The 22,106-nt window shown below is 39.3% G+C and overlaps 1 protein-coding gene across 3 annotated transcripts in view; it reads left to right on the top strand.

Annotated features, from left to right (window-relative positions):
• Window positions 1-21,619, top strand: part of DTL (denticleless E3 ubiquitin protein ligase homolog) — a 48,603-nt gene extending 26,984 nt beyond the window's left edge. The window contains exons 13-16 of one of the 3 annotated variants that reach the window (XR_007458774.1): window positions 840-975; window positions 10,422-11,254; window positions 13,154-13,459; window positions 21,346-21,619. Coding sequence is in view for 2 of the 3 variants with exons in the window: in XM_049634189.1 (XP_049490146.1) it covers window positions 840-975; window positions 10,422-11,254; window positions 13,154-13,252 (1,068 nt within the window). In the remaining variant the exon portion in view is untranslated. Of the gene's footprint in view, window positions 1-839; window positions 976-10,421; window positions 11,255-13,153; window positions 15,434-21,345 lie in introns of those variants that run through there. The other 2 variants (XM_049634189.1, XM_049634188.1) reach the window with 2 other exon arrangements.
• The last annotated feature ends 487 nt before the right edge of the window (window positions 21,620-22,106 follow it).

The raw sequence follows: 22,106 nt of genomic DNA, 5'->3' as shown, positions 1-22,106 counted from the left end.
AAAGGAAAAAGCTGCCAGTCTCTTGGGGGCCAAGACTTAAGAGAACGTGTGTTCTTTTTTTCTCTCTCTTTAGTGACTGAAATAGAGAAATTATATAAACAAATGCTGGGGAACAGCTCTGGTACCAGTGGCCATTTGCCACAAGCTCTTCAGGCTGGACTTTCTCTGCCATAAAAGGCTGGGACCAAGATCGGGAATGGTCAGATATTTTTAAAGGGGCAAAGGTTATTTTTAACTTCTTTCAGCCTAGTGAACTTGTTGTTTTCCGAGATCGCTCCTTTACCTATTTAAAAAGAATCTCAAAGGAATGGTTTCATTCTACTTGTCAAAGCTTCCTAGAGTCCTGAACTAAGCCTGATCTTGGAAATGATCCCATTACTTTAGCAGTAAGCCAGATCATGTATAATCCAGAAGAAAGTGGTAGAAATTGAATGGTGACATGTACTGGTTTATCACTTAAGAGGGAGAGTAAAAAAGGTATTATAATTATATATGTCATAGTCCTATAGAAAGTTATAAAGATAATGACTAGCCCAAGTTTTTAAGGCAAAAATGAAATGAACTTGGTTTTATAGTATGGCATTAGGTCAGGTAATAAATGACTGGTAATGAAAGACATACCAGCAGAATTATTAAGAAACTATAGAGAGTCCTTTGGAAATCTGGAGTGATTCCTGAAAGCAAAGAATGGAAGTATATGATTTTTCAGATATCATTTTCTATATCCTGGTGTGTCAGACAGAATAATTCTCCTTATGAGTCCTTAAGATCTACAAAATTTTTCCTTTGTTGTAAGTCTTTGATTGAAACTTCTTGACTCCCTTCCTGGTTCTCACTAGATTGCTACCTGCTCTGATGACAATACACTGAAAATCTGGCGTTTGAATAGAGGCTTAGAGGAGAAATCAGGAGGAGATAAGCTCTCCATAGTGGGTTGGGCATCTCAGAAGAAAAAAGAGGCGAGAGCTGACCTAGGTAAGGATCCCATGCATTTTTCTAAGTTGTTCATGGTTTAATTGGTTTCATTCTACAGTACAGAGTGATAAGCTAGATTTCATCTTGTCTTGGTATATTTTTAAAGGAAAGCACCATCTTTTTGACATTCATTCTTTTCAATACATATTTTCTGAGTACTACTATGTTTATCATCTATACGAAGCACTGGAATCCAGTGGTAGATTTATTTTCAAAATTTTTATTGAACATTTACTATGTGCCAGGCACTGTTCTGAGTTGCTGGAGATTTAGCAATGAACAAAAGAATCAAAAAACCCAAAGACATAAACGAAGCTTACAGATTAGTATGAGCGGCATAGAAACAAGTTAAAGTAAAATATGTACTATGTCAAATCATGAGTACTTGAGAAAAAAAAAAGAACACTGGGAAATTAGGTGCCCAGGGAGGTCTAAATGTTTAGATGACATTTGAGTAAAAGAAGTGAAATAGTGAGCCACGTGGACGTTTTGAAGAACATTCCAGGCAGACAAGTGCAAAAGCCCTAAAGTAGGAGCAGGCCTGACATATTTTTTTGTTCCTTGAAGGGGCTAATATGGCTATAGCCCCTGTGGCTGGTGCAAGCTAAGGAGAGAGGGAGGGCAATAGTAATGGGAAATGAGGTTCTTCTACAATTTGGCTTTTATTCTGACAGACAAAAAGCTATTGCAGGGTATTAAATAGACGAGTATCATGATCTGACTTTGCTTGATCATTCTTACTCCTGTGTTGAAAACAAATCGTAAAGGGAGCAGTATAAAAGCTGGAAGCTAATTTTAATGTTTTGAAATAATCCAGGAAGCCATGATGGTGACTTGGACAGAGGGGTAGCAAAAGATATGGTAAGAAGTCTTCAAATTCTGGATATATGTACAAGGTGGAGCCAACAGAATATGGTGTGGAATCAGATGTGGGATGTAAGGGAGAATTACTAAGGATGACTTCAGAGCTTAGGGCTTGTAAAACTAGAAGAAGGGAATTGCCATTGACCTAAACAGGAATCACTGCAGAAGGAACAGGTTTGGGAGGGAATAGCAGAAGTTCCCTTTGGGTATTTGTTTGATATGATTATTAGACATTCAAATGGAGATGTCAGAGAGGCAGTTAGATGTTAATTTTGCAGTTTGGGGCTAAAGCTATAAATTTGGGGTCCATCATCATAGAGCAAGGAAGCTATAGCTAAGGTAGAGAATAGGTCTGGGGTCTGAGCCTTGGAACACCCCAATGTTTAGAGATTAGAGAGGTGAAGAAACAGACACAACCAGAGAAGTTAGAGAAGAAACCAGGAGAGTACTGTGTTTTGGGACCCAAGTAAGTAATGGAGAGGGGGGTCCATTTGGTCAAATGTTTTTAGCATTCCACATAAGACAAGGACTGAAATGACCTTTGGATTTGGCAGTGTGGGGATTATTTGGTGACTTCCATGAGAGCAATTTTGGTGGAGTGTCATGGTCTGATGGATGTTCAGGAGGATCAGAGAAGAGAACTTGGAGACTACAAGTATAGAAGGCTCTATCAAGGAGTTTTGCTAGAAAGGAAAGGAGAGAAATAAAGTGGTGGCTGAAGGAAGAAGAAGCATTTGTTTGTTTTGTTTTAATAGGAATATAGCATTTTGGAGTACCTGGGTGGCTCGGTCAGTTAAGCGTCGGACATTGGCCCAGGTCATGATCTCACACTCCGTGAGTTCAAGCCCCATGTTGGGCTCTGTGCTGACAGTGAAGAGTCTGGTTAAGATTCATTTTCTCTCTCTCTCTCTCTCTCTCTCTCTCTCTCTCTGTCCCTCCCCCTCTCCCCCTCTCCTCCACTCTTGCTTGCACTCTGTCTCTCAAAAGTAAATGTTTAAAAAAAAATTTATTTAAGCAGTGTAGCATTTTGTATGTGATTGGAAGGATCCTATAGAGAGAGAAACTTGATGCAGGGAAATTTACTAGAGCAGTGTTCTCAAGTAAGTGTGAAGGGATGGTATCGAATTCACAAGTAGAAGGGTAGGACTTTGCTAAGAGTGTGGATAGTTCATCCATAATAATTAGAGAGAAGGTGGAACATACAGGCACAGTGAAGGTAGGTCAGAACCTATGGAAGTTGATAGCTTCTATTTTCTTAGTAAGATAGGAATCAGGATCATCAACTGAAAATAAGAGTAGGGGAGGAAGTGGTTGAGATTTGAGGAGAGATAAGTGAGTCTGAAATAGTCACGCAGAGAAAAGAAGAGAAAGTGGACCAGGGAAATACGGTTGTTGGGCAGTGGGTCAACTTGAGGCTAGTGGTCATGAATTGCAAGTGAGCAGTGTCTAATGGTTGTCTGCTGCCCAGGTACAGATACACTATAGGTGTGGAGTTGCATTTAACCAGAGGTGTGCTTTAAATCCACAAGTGTAAAGTGAGAGGAGGGCCAAGGAAGTTGAGGGTAGATACGAGAGGATGGTTGTAATGGTTGACTGCAGGATTTAAACTGGGTAAGGAAGGAAGTGAGCATATAATGGTACTAGGGGATAGTGTCAAAGTGGGAAGATAAATGAATTGAGGATCCCCTAGAGATGAGGGATTTTGGAGATTGATCACTAAAGTGAACTGTTATATAGGTGGTGGTTGAAACTGAGATAACAGGATTTGCAGATTGGTAGTAATAAGGTCAAGGAGTAAGTGGCTTGAGTGAATTAAAGGACAAGGCTATAGAAACCAAGGCATTGGAAAGACCATGTATGTGGATTTTGTAATAGCCATGAATTGACAGAGACAGTATTGAAGAGAGTGATAGTACACCAAGAGCAAAACTCTTCCAAGCACTGGACCAGCCAGAGGGGATTCTCATGTTATCAACAGATATATAGTAGTAAGCTGGAAATTCAAGCTTAAAGATTCATTTTACGTTAACCATCAAGGCCTAAGCTAATGGGGAATTGAAGATGAGACCGAATATATGCCCATTTTTCTAATGACTTAGTTCTTTAGTCTCTTAAAAGATGCTATAAGCAGAACTGGATTCCAAGGGAGGGTCTTTTACTTGTAGGTCTGCTTTAGTAAAGCCTTTGATGCCTTTATTTTTTAGTTTTTAGTGTTTCCTCTCTTTAAAAAAAATTTTTTTATTAGTATTATATAAGTTTAAAAAGCCAGCGAGTCCTTCAACAGTGAATGAGATAAACAGTCCCCAGATGCCCTGCCCCATAGTACCCTTTTCTCAGGGACAGCCACTCTCAAATCTTCTAGCTGATTCTTTGATATGTGTGTCTATATCTCTAAATAGTATTTGTGCATTTCTGTTTCTTTTGATTTTTGTTTTCTTTTGTTTTCAACTTTATCTACTGACGTCTCACTTTGTGAGATGAGGATTTCGCTCTCTGTGTCCCCACCATTACCAAGCCTCTGCATGCTCCGCATTCCCCTATCTTCCCCATACAGGATCATAATTTTGGTTTGAACAGGAGTTAGCTTTTTGTTTTTGGTTTTTTTCTATTCAGAAGGGAGTTAGATAGTAAACTGCTGTTACTTTTTATTTCCTGAACTTTTTTTCCCCCTTGAGGCTCTTTTTTTTTTTTTTTTTTTTTTTTTTTTTTAAGAGACTTGTCAAGATGTATTTACCTACCATAAGTCCACCCATTTAAAGTATACAGTGCAGTGGCCTTTAGTATATTGAATTAGGCAGTCATCAACACAATCTCATTCTAGAGTATTTTCATTATCCAAAATGAGGGTCCCAATTTCCCTATATCTTTATCAGCACTTGTTATTGTCTAATTAATTACAGCCCTCCTAGTGAATGTGAAGTGGTATCCATTGTGGTTTAGATTTGAATTTCCCTAATGGCTAACAATATTGAGCATTCTTTCCTGTGCTTATTATTTGCCATTTGTATATTTTCTTTGGAGAAATGCCTCTGCACATCTTTTGCCCAAATTTTAATTGGACTATTTGTCTTTTTAATGTTGAGTTGTAAGTGTTCTTTATATACTCTGGATATAAGCCCTTTGTCATATAACGATTTGCAAATATTCTCTTATTCTATAGGTTGTCTTTTTACTTCCCTAATGATGTCCTTTGACACAAAATTTTCTAATTCTGATGAAATCCAACTTACCTGTTTTATCCTTTGTCAATTAGTGCTTTTGATGTTGTGTCTAAGAAACCATTTCTTAACCCAAGGTCACAAAGAGATTTTTAGTTTTAAGCCATCTGGTCCATTTTGTGTTTGTTTTTGTGTACGATGTAAGATAAGGATCTAAATTCATTCTTTTATACATGGATATCCAGGTTTCTCAGTATCATTTTTTTTTTTTAATTTCTTTAACGTTTTTTATTTTTGAGACAGAGAGAGACAGAGCATGGACGGGGGAGGGGCAGAGAGAGAGGGAGACACAGAATCAGAAGCAAGCTCCAGGCTCTGAGCCATCAGCCCAGAGCCTGACGCGGGGCTCGAACTCACGGACGGCGAGATCAGACCTGAGCTGAAGTCGGACGCTTAACCGACTGAGCCACCCAGGCGCCCCTCTCAGTATCATTTTTAACAGAGACTATTCTTTACTCCATTAAATTATTTTCATACCCTTGCCAAAAATCAATTGACCATAAATGTAAGGATTTATTTCTAGATTCTCATTCTGTTCCATTGATGTATATGTCTATCCTTAGGCTGATACTACATTGTCTTGATTACTATAGCTTTGTAGCAAGTTTTTGAAATTGGAAACTCTGGGCCCCCCAATTTTCTTCTTTTTCAAGATTATTTTGGTTATTCTTGGTCACTTGTATTTCTATACAGATACTAGAACCAGCTTGTCAATTTCTACAAAATAGTTCCCTGAAATTTTGATAGGCATTATATCAAATCTATAGTTCAGTTTGGGGAATACTGCCATCTTAAAGATGTGTTAACTTTTGTGATCCGTGAACATAGATGTCTATCAGCTGCCTTGTCTTTATATTTACTTATCTATCCCTAATTTGGGAAAATAAAAAAGAGAAGAATCATGTGTTTCTACCACTCACAAATAATTTTAATTAACATTTTAACTTATTTTTGAGATTTTCCTCCTTTTCCACAGAGATTCTTATTAATAGAATCATGTTTATACTGTAAATACATTTGGATTTCTTGGGGATGTCTTCCCTGAACATGATGTTCTAAGCACTTTCTGTGTTATCTTTTTAGCAAAATATTTAAAATAGTCCACTGAGTAAATGTTCCACAGTTTATCTAGCTATTCTCTCGTAGTTGGACATTTTGTTTCCAAAATTTTGTGAAACTTTTTTCTGAATTTAGGGTTCCCTCATCCCATTAAAATAGATTCCCAGAGGTGGCATTTCTATGTTAATTGCTGTAACCATTTTAAGAGTATTAATGAAAAGTGAAGTTGCTTTTAATTATTTTTAGTGTATCATTAATTATTCTTGGTTTTGGAAGCCAAGTCACAAAAAGTTATACATGTTGACCAAGTTTGGACCATAATAATAGCGACCACATTCAGCCATTATTGAGTAGGAGACAATCTAAAGACCCACTTGGATTATCTTACTTAGTTTCCCAAACAGCCGAAACTAAAGCTCAAGGAAGTTAGGTTCGCCTAAGATCCCGCACAGCTGTGAAGTTTGTAGTAGAACCAGACTTCAAACACTTGCAGTCTGGTTTTAGAGTGCGTGCTTGGTCTGTGCTGACAGCTCAGAGCCTGGAGCCTGCTTCAGATTCTTTATCTCCCTCTCTCTCTCTGCCCTTTCCTCACCCACACTCTGTCTCTCCTTTTCTTAAAAAATAAATAACATTTAGAGTGCATGCTTGGAAGCACTCTCCAGTACTGCCTCCTTTAAAACCCAACACAGGAAAGCATAGTTCAAGTTAAGACCCAACCAAGATTTCTCCACTCAGGGTGCTGCTAGAGTTACTCTGAAGAGCACTAAAGAAAATCAACCCCACTTGAATGCCAAAGGTTGGCACATTGGCTATTCAGCCCTGTAATCCAGCTTCCAGCAACAGAGTAGCTGCTGTTAATCACACCACCAGTTTGAAAATGATGGTCCTCTGCTTTCCCAAGCTTCTAATTGCCACCCCAATCCTTCACTGTTGTCCTGGGCTTCGTATCTTCTCTTCTGGCCCTCTTAACACACCAACTAGAAGGCTTTAAACCCGAGGCACAGCGCCTTTTCCCTCTGCCCTACTTTTCCCAGCCAGCACCTGCTCTATCGCTTACTATTGTGTCACTGTTTCAGCCAGCAATCTGAGTACTGTCAAGGCAAATGGTTCTCAACCCTGGCTGTGCATCTTAACCAGTTGTGGAGCTTTTTAAAAGTTTGTGTGTCCCCAGAGATTATTCAGTAGGTCTGGGGTGGGGGCCAAGTATTCTTACAAAGCTTACCTGTATTCTTACCTGTATTCTTACAAAGCTCCAAGTAATTCTGGTATGCAGCCAGGATTGAGAACCTCTGGTCTAGGCATTATTGAGTGACAAAGATGATTGTCCTTATCTTGAAGAGAAGGAAACCTTACCTGTACTATCTCATGTGCTTGCCATAGTCTTGCAAGTGTGCAGAATGCTTACAGAGTCTGTTTTTTGATGCATGGAACCTCACTGTCATCCCTCTCAGCAGTAATGAAATTTCACAAACATTGTTTAATGATTCTTTGCTGGGTACTACAGGGGCCCTAGACCTAAAAATGAGTAAATCATCATCACCTGCCTTCTAGGTGCTCACAGTCTAGTCCAGGAGGCAGATACAAAAGCCCTGTAGTACATTGTAAACATTTCTCTTAGCTGTATAAACAAAAGGAGCCTACTTCCTGTGGGAGAGGAGGAAAGAAGTTTGTGAAATCTTCACAATGAAGTTAACGGCTGTCATCAGAGCCTGAAACATGAGGAGAATTTTTACCTGGCCAAGAAGGGGCAGACTTGGCAAGAAAGCCACATGAACAAAGACAGAGATGTGACAGTGCACAGCTTGTTCAGGAAGCAGTGAGTAGTCTCCTGTAACAGGATCCTAAAGTAGCAGTACATGATATGACTGGAAAGGTAGGCTGAGGCCAAATGGCAAACTCTTATACAGAAAGAAGCTGCAAAGTGACTGATTATTAGTAAGCTTTCTATAATTCCTCAAAAGAACTGACTTGCAGGAGGCCCTTAGGGCAGTAATGCAGTCTATGATACCGTGTCCTCAGATCTCACACAGTGCTTCGGGTCAGTGGGGGTTCAGTAGATGATGTACTACCGGCCATGTTATATTTAAATCGAGGGACCATATAGTGACATACTGTGTAGCTGTTAAAAAGAATGCAGTGTGTCTAAGTTTATAGAGACATAGAGAAAAAAAACACTGTTTAGAGAAAAGAAGAAATTGCAGAATGTGTGTATGTGGTGTGTGTTTGTGTAATAATCCATTGTTGGGTTTTTAAGATCTGATATACCTTTGTGTGGTAATAGGCATCTAGAAAATTGTGGGATGCACACGAGTAAAATGAGGTTGAAAAGAGGGTTTTTTACTTTTCGCTTAATTTCCCTTTGAAACTGAATTTTTTTTTACCATGAGATTTTATTATCTTAATAATCTTATTACTATTTTTTTAAAAAGATTGAAATTTGGTGCAGAGTTTTGTTAACCTTCAAAGTTAATAAAATCTTCTCTTTGAAACCCCATGGTCCACTCCTTCCTCCATTTAACATCCTAAAGGAAGAGAAATGCCCCAGCTTTCCACCACATCAGATCTCCCTCTGACCCTTAGTAAACACTTCAGATGTCTGCTACTCAGGTATCAGAAACTTAGATACCTGCTTAGCCCAGGGCCCTGCTTTTCCTTCTCCCCTAATCCTGTGTTAGAATGTGCCTGTTCTAAGACCCATGCCATTTTAGGACTTTCTGCCTTAACCCTACCCTTCAGCCCACTCTCATGGAACTAATAACTGTAGGGACTGTGCAGTGACTGTTGATCTGTGCTGAAGAGTGAAACAAATGAAAAGTTTCTGTCCTCCTGAAATAATGACTAATCAAGCTCTAGAATATGAGAACTATCACCAGATGCTTCAGGGACAGTCCCTGTCACTAACTCTCCTTCTGTAGCACGTTACTCCAGAATGGGATTTTCCAGTAAAATGATCTTAATTGAAAGAGCAGTATCACTTTGGCCATTTCTGAACGTATAGTTGATGGGGAAAGTTTAGGCAAAAGTCAGTTTGTAGAATTTCTCTGTCTCAAGGCAAAACTGCTTGATGAGTAAAAAGCACAGGGTAGAACATACAGGGTAACTAAATGACTGAAATTAGTGCTTGTGAATCTGTATTCTAGTGATTGTCTTGTGTCAGCTCATCCTAAATTCAGTTGCATATAAATGCAATTCAGTAATTAAACTGAATTAAATATCAGTTATAATTTAAAGAGTTTGTGACTTAGAAATAATTGATGGCCTTTCCTTGTTACTAGAGACAGGAACACTATTTCAGAAATCTAGAAAGCTCAGAAGGAAAGTAAGAAAATACAGAGTTGTCTATGGCGGGGCCAAAGTGGGAAGAAGCATGAAGTTTATAAGAATTTTCCTCAAGGGCTTGCCATTGCTTGTAAACAAGGGACAAGACACATAGAGAAGAGTTCTGTCCACTGACTTGCTTTACCGAGAGCAAGCATTTGGTTTTAGAAATGTTCTTTGGCATTCTTTGACTTGCGGAAAGTAGCCATTTATAAATTAAGGTGGAAAGCCAAGTGAGGCCTAATAACTTTAACAAGCAATTGATGGGATTATTTCCTGTGGGCATTAAAAGCTCTCCATTTCACAGATATGGAAACTGAAGCAGAAGCAGAGGAGGTAAGGGGTTGTGTTCAAGTCAGTAGTAAATGGTCGTGCCAAATTTTAGACCAGTGCACTTATGTTTGGGAACCACTGTGCAGTGCCCCCCTGCCCTCACATTGCTCCAAAGCATATACAGGAATTGTAATGGCAACTTTACTTGTGAAAACAAAATATCATTAACAACTTAAATGTCTTGCTGTTACCTTAGAATACTTGGTAGCTAGTAAAAATTATAATGTACATCTATATTAATGTGGGGAAGGTTCATTATATGCTAAGAAGCAGGTTACCGAATAGTATATACATTATGGTCTCTTTTGTATAGAAAAAATTTGAGGTGTGTAACGTATATATCACATGCACAAGTATAGAAAAAATGCTGTAAGTGGTGTACCTGGACGCTTTAAAATTTTCCCTTTAATATTTCTATATTTTCTAGATTATTACAAGTAAATGTTTTACAACAGAGTGGTTGGGAGGCTGGCAGTTAGGAAAGGGGAAGGAAAATGCTGAAAGGGTGTGGTAAGAATCAAGTGATTTATGTAATCGACTCACTGGGAAATCCATTCCTATATGAGTAAGTTAGCTCTAATTTTCCTTGGTGAGAATTCAGGGATTTTCTATGGCTTTCTCTTCTGATTTTTGTGACCCTCTGTTCTTTTTCAGTAACAGTGACAAGTAGCCAGAGCACTCCTGCCAAAGCCCCCAGAGTAAAGAGCAGTCCATCTATTTCTTCCCCATCGTCAGCAGCTTGTGCTCCAAGCTGTGCAGGAGACCTCCCTCTTCCTTCAAATACTCCCACCTTCTCTATTAAAACCCCTCCTGCCAAAGCCCGGTCTCCCATCAGCAGAAGAGGCTCTGTGTCCTCGGTCTCTCCCAAGCCACCCTCGTCTTTCAAGATGTCCATTAGAAACTGGATGACCCGAACACCATCCTCCTCACCACCCATCACGCCACCTGCTTCTGAAACCAAGATCACTTCTCCAAGAAAAGCCCTCATTCCTGTGAGCCTGAAATCATCCCAAGCAGTGGCTTGCTCTGAGTCCAGAAATCGAGTCAAGAGGAGGCTGGACTCAAGTTGTCTGGAGAGTGTGAAACAGAAGTGTGTGAAGAGTTGCAACTGTGTGACTGAGCTTGATGACCCAGTTGAAAAGCTTCATTTGGATCTGTGCTGCCTTGCTGGTAGCCAGGAAGACCTTGGTAAGGACTCTCTAGGTCCTCCCAAACCAAGCAAGATTGAAGGAGCTAGTATGAGTATCTCAGAGCCTCCTTCTCCCGCCAGTCCTTATGCTTCAGAAAGCTGCGGAACACTACCTCTTCCTTTGGGATCTTGTGGAGAAGGGTCTGAGGTGGTAGGCAAAGAGAATAGCTCCCCGGAGAATAAAAACTGGTTATTGGCCATGGCGGCCAAACGGAAGGCTGAGAATTCATCTCCCCGAAGTCCATCCTCCCAGACCCCCAATTCTAGGAGACAGAGTGGAAAGACTTCTCCAGGCCCGGTAAGTCGGCAGTGGTGGGAAGATGCATTTCCTAACTTGAAAGGAGCCAGTGAGAACATAGATTCTCTAACTTGAGGAGGTCAAGCACAAATCCCTTCTCAGAAGTCAGGATTTTCTTTTTTTTTTTTTCAGTAAATCTATTTATACCTAGGGTTGCCAGATTTAGCACATAAAAATTCAGGACAAATATTGTGTGGGACATATTTATACTAAAAATTCTTTATACTGAAAGGTTATTTGTTTGAAATTCAAATGTAACTAGGTGTTGCTGTATTTCATTATCTAGCAACCCGATTTACTCCCATTAAAATCCCTTCCGTGAAGGTCCATACCACTCAGCCCTGGTGTCTGTTTCCTCAAAGCCTTCATCATGCTCTAATATATCAATTCAAAAATATCTTCCCTCTTCTTTGTTTGGCATTATTCCCTCCCCACCCAACCCCTGCGTTTTTTGTTTTTTTTTCTTTTCCCCTTTCGCCAGCCCCTGGCAACCAGTTTTTATAGGTTCCCTCCCCTTTTTATAGATAAAACTGACATTCATGGGCACGTTACCAACATCCATGAATAGATTTCCAGTTTGGTCATTATGGTTTATGATTATTTCAAATACAGTGAAACTTAGATACTTAAAGCAATTTAAATGCAGAATCCTTCCAGATTTTTATGATTTTCCCCCCATTTTTTTACCGTCACCTTGCTCACACCAGTATTTTTGGCAATTCATCTATATCTATACTTTTTAAACATTCAGGTTAGTTTCACTTATCTTTTTAGGACTACTGTTTTCATTGACTGACACAATATTGAAGTTAAATAATTTCAAAAACACATATTGCTGCTAGAAATAGGTTTGTGAACCTTAAAAAGCAAATGACCTATTGAAATGGTGGAGGGAGAAGTAGCTATGAGCATCGAGTGAGTATGGGCACAGGTCAGAGGGACTAGAAAGCTTCAGGTAATCAGTTTGCAAGGGGCGGGGGGGGTAGGTTCACAAAGTTTCTGCTCTGATTCATAGTGGTTCTTGCTCTGTGTTAAGAAGGTGGTACAATGATTAAAATTCAATCTAAAAGCTGGAGAGCCTCAAGCCAGCTCTAGTTTAATAAGTGTTCATATCCCCCATCCTACTGTCCTGAAGCCTGTCCCATAATTTTAGGGAAAATAAACTAGAAATATTTTAAAGATTACTTAAAACACAGAATCCAACCAAGATCTTGCTACAGAACATGGGGAGAAAAAACAGCTATGAGGAATCTTTTCTTTCTTCTCCTAAAATTATCTTTGTATCTGTTTTTTGCCCCTGACCAAAATCCTTTTTTTCCAGAACTGATCTCAGCTGTGTGTTATCAGAAAAATAATTTCAGTGAAAAATTGTTTTCACTAATGTGTACATTATAAAGGCTTTTAAAAATAGTGTGCCAGTCCCATATATTTCCGGTTTTATAATTTCAATCTTTGAAGCTAAAGTTTCTTTAGAAGGTTTTTCTTCTTTATGTGCATAATGATAAGACTTCCTCAGAAAAGGGTAGCAGCTGCCATTTGAGTCCCTGTCCCATTTGTAAATTGGGGGGGGGGGGGGGGGGATTTACTCATTTCTTTCAAAGAGGAGGGTTATTATAGCCTTTGGATCTTATCGGGAGGTTTAACTAGTAAATATTTTCAGTTCACATGAAAAATCTATGCCTTCCATTCTTACATACATCTGTTAAATTTTTATTAAATTCAGTACAAATCAGCCAAAAGAGACATTGCCCTCAAAGTATTTGGAACTTGAAAGCTGGCTGACTAAATAATCAAATTTCTAGGCATCCCAACTTAAAATACCCTCTACTGATAACTTGCTGAAGTAACAGCTAAACTTTATCTTAGAAAATCTCTGAAATCTAAACTTTCTTTTTCTAGGTCACTATTACTCCCAGCTCCATGAGGAAAATCTGTACATACTTCCATAGAAAATCTCAAGATGACTACTGTAGTCCCGAACAGTCAACAGAATTATAGATTCTAATCTGAGTGAGTTAACTGAACTTTGGCCCCTTAAAACAAGACAAAAAATACAACAGAGTGATTCAGTAACTCTGATCTTTAAGAAAGCTACCATTCTTTCATTTTCAGAGAAAAATCGTTTCAACTCTGAAGCTTACCTACTCTGGTTCTAAACTTATATGCAGCTTCCTTGGGGTGAATGCTGTGTTTAAATTCCACAAAGTAAGTTTGTCACTCTGTAACATTTTGAATGAGTAGTCTTCACTTTTTAAATTATGCCTCTTCTCTACAATAATGACATCCCAGCTCATAGAGGCAAAAAGTAAGACTTGTCTCTTGTTACTCTGAGACTGTGGGTGCACGGTGGAAAATATCTGCTGGTCACAGCAGGAGGCCTGTCTGTGAAGGCCAAGTGCTGAAGAAGTCTTCTGCTGGGGACCCCTGGATCTGTGCTGCCTCAAACAAATATAATTTCATTTAAAATTTATATAATCTTTTCACTACACTTTTGGTTTTTTGTTTTGTTTTGTTTTTAGTATGTGTAAAAATGTGATGTTCAGATAAGTACATTTATATTGATTCAGTGTTAAAATACAGTCTTCTTAAGTTAAAATCATCTTTATTTTCAGAGCAGTGATAAATGTCGACGCTTTGGAGAAACTAGGAGAACAACACTAGAAACCTTTACTTGGCCTTTTTCCCCCAAATATATCTCCCATATGAGACTATGACCCTTATATTTTTTACTAAGCAATTTACTATGTAGCAACCCAACATCATGTTCTATAAGAGGTTATGGTTTTGCCACTTACTAGACAAAGATACTTATAAAATCAATAGTCCTGCATGGAAGCTGGGGTGTGAAATCATCTTCAGTTCTCTAGGGGCTGCAAGTTTTTCAAAATATAAGTCATCAGATTTTAAGAAAAAGTAATCATCTCTGATTGATACTTTTATAAAAGAAGATAGGTCTGAACTGAAAACCCAGAACCTAAAAAACAACTCTTGGCTTTTTAACTTGATTTTTTGGATTTTCTTCATGTATATATATGAAAAAAACAAAAAACAGTGACCCTCTAGAATAGCCCTGAGCTGAAAAGTCATGGAAATTTCTCTAGATATTTAATGTAGAAGATGTTTAGATTGACTCTAAGTTAATAGTGTACAGAATATCTTGAGCATCTTCTCCTTTAACCAACAGTTAACATGTCGATCATCTTGAACTGAACTGTTGTTTTATATTTGTCCCCTTTATAAGCTCATAGAAACAAGTTCCATGTACTTTCTATGTGCTACATCCTTAGAAGGGACTCCCCTAACAATCATGAAACTTGATTCATTTTATCCATAACCCTGAGAAATGTGTAGAGTTTATTCATATTTTTGTCATAATTTAAAAATCTGTTCTTAATGACAACTTTTTAATTCCTTTGCTTCCTATAAGTCAAGCTTGTAACAACCTGCACTACATATGTTGATTACGCGTGGTTTTCTCCAAGGAGAAAAATAAGTAAAGGGAAGCCACAGAATTGCTGTTTTTGAAACAAAGCACTCCATAGCATTAACTGAGTATTTAGGAATTCTACTTATAATTGGTGTTTGATTTTTGAATGTTAGGCTATGGGAAGGTGTTGCTTATGACCATATCTACTAATAATGATATCTGTCTCTTGCTTTGAACGCCAAGTGGGGGGGGGGGGAAGGATAACTAGATAATTACATTCTTTGTATCCTTGAACATCTAACAGCTCTGCTGAGTGAAATTGGGGTAAATGTGGCTGGCAGGAACTGTGCTGAGAGTCTACTGGCTGTAACACGTCCCACTTGGAAAACTAGTACTTCAAATGGGTGCCAAAGGTCAAATGTAATGAGATAATAATTATCCCTGCCTCTGTCAGTGTCAGACTTTGAGCTGATCCTGAATAATAAAGCTTTTTACCTTATCTGATATCCTTTTCTGAACTTTTTGCATTAACCTAGAAGCAGTCTACACAAAAGAACTATAGTAGTAATCAAGAATCCCTTCTACTTGTTCATTGAATAAAATTTGTTTATTCCCAAGGATATGATCTAGTTCAAGCTGAAAGAAGTTTTAATAAATATTGTCTTGCTTGGTCAGACCTTGAGCGCTTAAGATGGCTTGAATTACTTGATGAAGTAGGGTGGAGTGATGTAGTTCTTTTTCTGAACAAGTATTTCCAGCCCAAGCTTTTCCATTTGAATACACTCCAAGCATTATTGCTACAGTGCTGTATTAGAGTTTCCTTTGGCTGTTTCATCACAGGCCCATAATTTACTTTTGTGAGGGTTGACTAATTAGTCCTTTAAAATGTTTCCTTTAATCTGGGCTGCACATTTAACTGATGATAAATCAAAACCATCTGTAGCTATCGCTGTTGGACTGGCAGAGGGTGAGTTCAGCTCACTACCCCATCTCTAGCCCTAAAAGCTTAAAACTTCACTAAGACTTTCGGGAAACCCAGTATAGGAGGCATTTTTTTAAAACCTCAGCTGGGCAATATGGATGCCTGGAGATAACTCGTGTGTGTGTGTGTGTGTGTGTGTGTGTGTGTGTGTGTGTGTTGTTTAGTCCCCAGCTTGAAATTAGCCTATGGTCATGATCTTGTATAGGTCATATATCAGTTCAGCATGTGCTTTTTGAGAGCCTATCCTAGCAGATAAACTGCTACTCTCAGATCTATTTTTCCTGGACTTCCCTTCACACTGCTCATAAAGCAAAGGCTGAGTAGCCTCATAGAATGAGTTCACAACTAGGTAGCATGCGCAGCATTTTACAGCTGTGCATCAGAAGAGAGATTAGAGGAGAATGTTATGTTGGGGAAACTGAGTTGTCCTCCACATGGCAATTAAAGGGCTGAATATGGGTCCAGTGAGCTCTTGCTCATCAGCTCTCCCTACTTCTCAACAGGTCTCCATAGGAGGTTCTTTGGCTGCCTAGGTTTGGATCATGCCACATTGTGAACTAACTAACCATCACTCATTAAATTCTTGGGAATTATGGAAAACCCTGCTTTATGCATTATTAGCTCTTTAGATACTGGATAAAAGTTATGGGGAGGCCAAACACAACATTTTGCTGGACATGACGTGAGTCTAATGCCTCGTTAGATCTAGTGCTAGGAATACAAGCTCAGCATTGTTCTAAGGAACCCATTTTGTTGTCTAAAGTGGTAGAAAAGCCTTTTTTATTTCTGAGCTATGTTTAAATGCCTGTTAAAAAGTGCAAGGGTCGTTAGGGAATGTGGTGGGGTAAAGTCAGCCTTTTAAAAAAAATCACCTGAGCATATTAAGCAGCTTGTTCAGATCAGTATGCTTACAGCAAGTACATAGAACACAAATAAGAAGTATTATATTATTAAAGAATAGGCTTATTCCATCCCCAGAGCTTACCCCTCCCATTTCCTGGCTAAGCCAAGAAAGAGGATTTCAAGGATATATAACCAGGTTCTTTATTTTGAATTTCAAAGGTTTAGTATTCCATTTATACTTCATTTCTCTTTAATTTCCTTAACTTGCCACATGCCCCTTCCTGTTTTGACATTCTAAATAATTTGTATTCAAGCCATTTTGTGGACTATGAATAGCACATTTCAAAGTGCCTTTGACTGGAAGGCTTTCAATTCAGTCAACATTTTATTCATCACCTGGGTGCCAGGCCCCGTGTGAGGCACCTGGTCTGCAGAGTTCTTCTCTTTATTTTCGGTTGTCAAAGGAGTCACTTTACCTGTGGCACTTCGGTAGACTAAAGTCAGCATTTGAGAGAAACAGGCAAAGATCGGATTTTCAAGTCCTTTGAGTGAAGTTGTTTGTGAGCAGCTGTAAATGTAGCAAGTGCTGTCTGGAAGCCACATAGACTGTTCCCTCCAGGAAGTTCATTCAACAGCTTCTTGGAGCACCTTAACTTTTCAAAGTAAAATGCTTTTCTCATGCATGGTTCTATTATATTCTTTACAATATTATGAATAATGGTTAAAAACATATTCTCTGTAGCCAAACTGCCTAGCTTTGAATCCAAGCCCTAGCTGTGTGATGTTGGGCAAGTTCCTTAACCTCTCTGTGAAGCGGTTTTTCTCGTTTGTAAAATGGGATTGTGTGGTTATTATAGGTATAGCTCTTGGGACAGTGCCTGGCACATAATAGCTAACATTTATTGAACAATTACTGTTAGCTATTATTCTCAAAGTAGAGAGAGCAAGATTCTATCCTTATTTAATAAATGGGCATAAAGGTTTAACTTTTTGTTTCTAAATCATTCCTGTTCATTCCCGTTCCACTAGAGCCATGGTCCTCAAAGGTATGGGAACTAAATAAGAATCACTTGGGAAGCTTTTTTTGTTGTTGTTAGTGTTGCTTCGGTCTTCTAGTCCTGACACTTTTCAAAAGGAGCAAATAGACCTCTGGGTGGGGGGACAAAACCCTCCAGTTTCACAGGTGTTTGATATTCATGAATCTTTCCCACCAGGTACACATGAAAATTACAGAGGTTATTTCATATGTGGCCTCAGCCAATGTTCAAAGAGGTATAATTTGCAAATCTGTATCCTGCACTCCTAAGCAAGCCACGCATTTGCTCACACAGAGTCCATCCTCCCATTTCCTGACTGCTGCCCCCAGCTCTGCTATACTGTTTAACACGTGTTCACCCCTAGGGAGGAAGCCACAGCTGGCTCGCCATTAATGCCGACTCTTGATCACTTGTTAGGCTGTTGTGTTCCCTGGCCAGTGGGAAGGCAAATAAGACATGAAGCTCAAAGCAGGCCGTGTGGCTGTCTTAGTTGGATGCAAGATTCAAACATTTGACTGAGGAGTAATGTGTAGACTCTAGATTCTTTTTTCTCACTTAATGAGATTCTTCCCTGGGCTTCTGTTTGGTGCCAGTGATACCTGTTGCCAGTGTCACACCAGTGCCAAAATACCAGTCGTGAAGCTTTCAGACTCAACATTGGGGTTTCTCTTGGCATCTGAGCACCAGATTATGCTGCCACTGCCACTGCCGCTGTTCAAGACTCTGGTTTCCAAATGGGAACTTGTAGTTCTAGAATGGGGCATTCTTTTATTAGCTGGTATCTGCACCTCTGCAAACAGATGATCCCACCATGCTCAGCCCCCTTCATGGGTTGGTGCCAAAATTATCAATTCAAATGAAGATGATAAGGGCTACTTTTTTTTTCCTGTTATCAGCCTTTTAATCTTTCTTAATGTTTATTTTTGAGAGAGAGCGCAAGCAGGAGAGGAGCAGAGAGGGAGACACAGAATCCAAAACAGGCTGCAGGCTCTGAGCTGGCAGTGCAGAGCCCAGTGGCAGGGCTTGAACTCATGAACCGCGAGATCGTGACCTGAGCCAAAGTCAGCCACCCTGGGCGCCCCAGCCTACTCACTTTTAAAGTCATAGTGTAAAAGTACCGTAATTGTACAAATCAGCCCTTCCCCTAACAATATACTACCAGATAATATATGTTACTGAAACAACAAACTATAAATAAATTATCTGGCCTTGCTATGTTGACCTGTAGTTAGCAAATATTGTCATAACACATCATTCAATAATCATTCCAAACCACTCTTCCCCTTTTCAATTTCTTTTCTACCTTTTTTCTATAACCTACAGTGCACTCACAATATTCCAAGAATTATTTAATAAGAAGCATAATATGGCTTATTAAGCATAACGGTGAAATAGTAATGATACAGGAACTGAAATAATTAAAACTAAAATCCAGTAAGGCATTGTTGCCTCTGTAATGCGTCGTCGTTTGGCCCACCAGTTGATGTCGAGTTGGAAATGCTGCTTCCTCAAAAGCCTTATTGAATTTAGATAACTTTATGTGTAAGTAAGAGACTCAGAGCCCAAAAATCACTGTCTTTACAAGGGTTGACTTAACAGACAAGTCGAAGCGAATGTTAATAACTTCAGGGAAGGGGTAAGGAGAGGATGGCAATGCTAAACATTTCTCAGCTCCCTAATGAGGCGATTAGGTATTGGCCTTGAAGTGTTGAACCTGTAATTAAGTTTCTGGCTTTGGAAAACTAGGTCCTAAAACCAAGAGATACAAGCAACAAAGTCTGGAATCCTATATGGAGAGTCTAGAGGATAAGGAAAATTAGAACGTGGTTTTTTGACGATTGGGAATGGTTTCTGTTGCAGCCAACTCTCTTGTACAACAAGTTTCACAAGAGGGTGCCATTTAGAGCAGCTTGTTAATTTGAGCTATCCTCTGGTGTCCTCTTGCCTTCCTGTTTACTTTGACAGTATTTCTAGTCCCATTCACTTTTTCCTTCTTCATGTTATGTTGCCCACTGAACTCTGTTGAATAGTGCTTAAAGTCAGGGCTGTGTATTTGATTCCCAGATGGGCCAATTCACTTCACCCTGTCCTGTGGCCACAGGCGGCATCCCACTTGCCTACCCTAGCCAGCTGCTCCAGCAAGGAGCGAGAAAAGTATTTAGGCTCAGTATAAACACTGGAGACAAACTCATAGAATATCTCCTCACTACATTTTGAAAGCCTGTCTTTCTCCTTAAAGACCAAGTTTATAAACCTCTTTTGACCAAATTTATATAGATTGTTTCATGTAATACACAAAATTGCACTATAGGTAGGTATAATTTGTTATCCACATTTTGACAGATAAAGAAACTAAAGTACAAAGAGGTTAAGTAATCAGCCCAAGGACACATAGCCAGCACTTTGTGGATTTGGTCTGACTCAAAGCCCACAGTCTTAATTCCCATACTATAATGCCTCACAGAAAGAAACTTGTCCCTGGCCCTCTATTAATCAAATACATGCTTTCTATTTTGCACACTTAGAAGAACTCTCAAAATGTTCCAAATCTATTTTCTCTTTGAGTAATAAATGAAAAAATGTTACTTCTTGGAGAGGAAACCATTCTTAACTACCAGAGGAAGGTGATGCGCAGCACTAGAAGCTAGCATCAGTACCGATAATGTGTGTTAATAGGAACCTAAGATTAACACGATTGAAGGTTGGAAAAAAGGAGCGAAGAATTCTGAACAAAATTCTTCAGAAAAGAAAAGTAGAGAAAGGCTTGCTCACAAATGTAGGGGAGAGACTGAAGAATGGAGATGAGGATATACATACCCTCCGACCCAGCAATTTCACCCCTGTACTCTAGGGAAGCTCACATGCCCAGGGCACGAAAACGGAGATGGTCAGAGCGGCATTGTTTACACTGGCCAAAGCCTGGAAACAACCCAGATAACCAGCCGGGGTAGAATGGGTGAACTTGGATACTCATGATAGAACACTATGTAACCATGAAATGAAAAAGAATAAACTAGCTACACACAGCAAGAATGAGTGTTAGAACGGTGAGCAGAAGAAACAAGCAAATGCAGGTGATATGATTTTGTTCATGTCAAGTGTTAACAAAAAATGCAATACTGAACTAGGATGGAAACGTACATACATGGGCGGTAAAAGGCCAAACAAGGATCATGATCGCAATAAATCAAGACGGTGGATCCCTCTGGAAGGTTGTATACTTGGGAAGTAACAGGGGGACTTCCTAGGATGTGGCAAGGTTCTCTCTTCCCCAGCTTGGTGGTCACATGGGTGTTTGCTTTATAATTATGTCTTGCATTTATGTTATACACATATTTCTGAATGTTTTATGATTCATGTTTTTAAAGGCTTTTGAAAAGGAATGAAGATTAAATAGTTCTATAGAGAAGATTAGGCAAGATGTAGGGATAGAGAAATTCTAAATAGATTTGATAATAACAATTATTCAAATGGAATAAGCTACTAGGGAAGTCTGTGGGATCTTTTTAATACTCTGTAAGGAAAAAGGAGAATCCTCTGTTCCCTCAAAGCAGAAGGATGAACTGACTTGGATTCACTATATTCATTCAGTTTAAAAGAAAAGAACTGATCCTTTAGCAAACCATGCAATTGCTCAGATATAGGGTTGGGATTTCCATAATTGGAACTGAGCCAGAAGCTAGCAAGTAGGACGAGTTAGAAGAGAAGGTCCTGCAGCATTTGACCTTCTAAAAGTTTCACACTAAGTACATTTCTTTCTTTTTTCCTTCTTCCCCACTCATATTTTCTTTCTCTTTCCAAGATTCGTCATCAAATCAAGACAGAAATGGGCCATGGAAATCAAATTCTTACTTTCAAATGAAGAAACTGGCCTGGGGAAGTTAACCAGTTTGACTAAGGTCACAAAACTAGATAGTGGCAGAATCCGTTCTGGCACCCCACATTCTTTGTACCCTAGTCTTCCTGATCTACTAGCCATTTCTCTGCGTACCATTTTTAAGATCCAGTTCGAACCCTCCCTCCTTCCTATAAGAGGTATTCACAGATTTTCCTAAATAAACCTTCCTTCCACTCAGCCTCATGCGTGGTGCCTTGTTTTAATGCCCTCAGTAGTGCTTATCACATTTGTCTCAGAATTATTTCTGTCTTCCCTCCACCAGATTGTATCCTCCTAAATGTCAAATTGGTCTAATTCATTTCTACATACCCAGCGTTAGGCTCGTCGGAGCCAATTATTAAATACTCAGGAATTTTGTGAGCTGGTCGTTAAAATGTAGGTAGCTGGAAATCGGTCCTGGTGAGAGTCTTTGCACCATGGAGCAAACAAAAGCTGCAAATCAGGGCTTTCCCCACCCCACCCCCACCCCCCAGGGAGCCAGGTTACCAGCACATCACTGTCCGAATCCCACCACCACCAGCAGCCACCTCTAGACTTGCTGTGATGCAGAGCAGTCGCAAGGAGCACGAAGAAGGCAGGATCCAGTACAAGTGAAGACCAAAAAGTAACAAGAATTCAAAAAGCATCAGTTCAGGAGCCCAAGGAAGAGAATGTTTTGAGAAATA

The sequence above is a fragment of the Panthera uncia genome, chromosome F1, assembly GCF_023721935.1.
Source record: "Panthera uncia isolate 11264 chromosome F1, Puncia_PCG_1.0, whole genome shotgun sequence".
Taxonomy (NCBI): domain Eukaryota; kingdom Metazoa; phylum Chordata; class Mammalia; order Carnivora; family Felidae; genus Panthera; species Panthera uncia.
The sequence above is the reverse complement of the archived record's forward strand: the minus strand, read 5'-3'. Positions and strand labels throughout refer to the sequence as shown.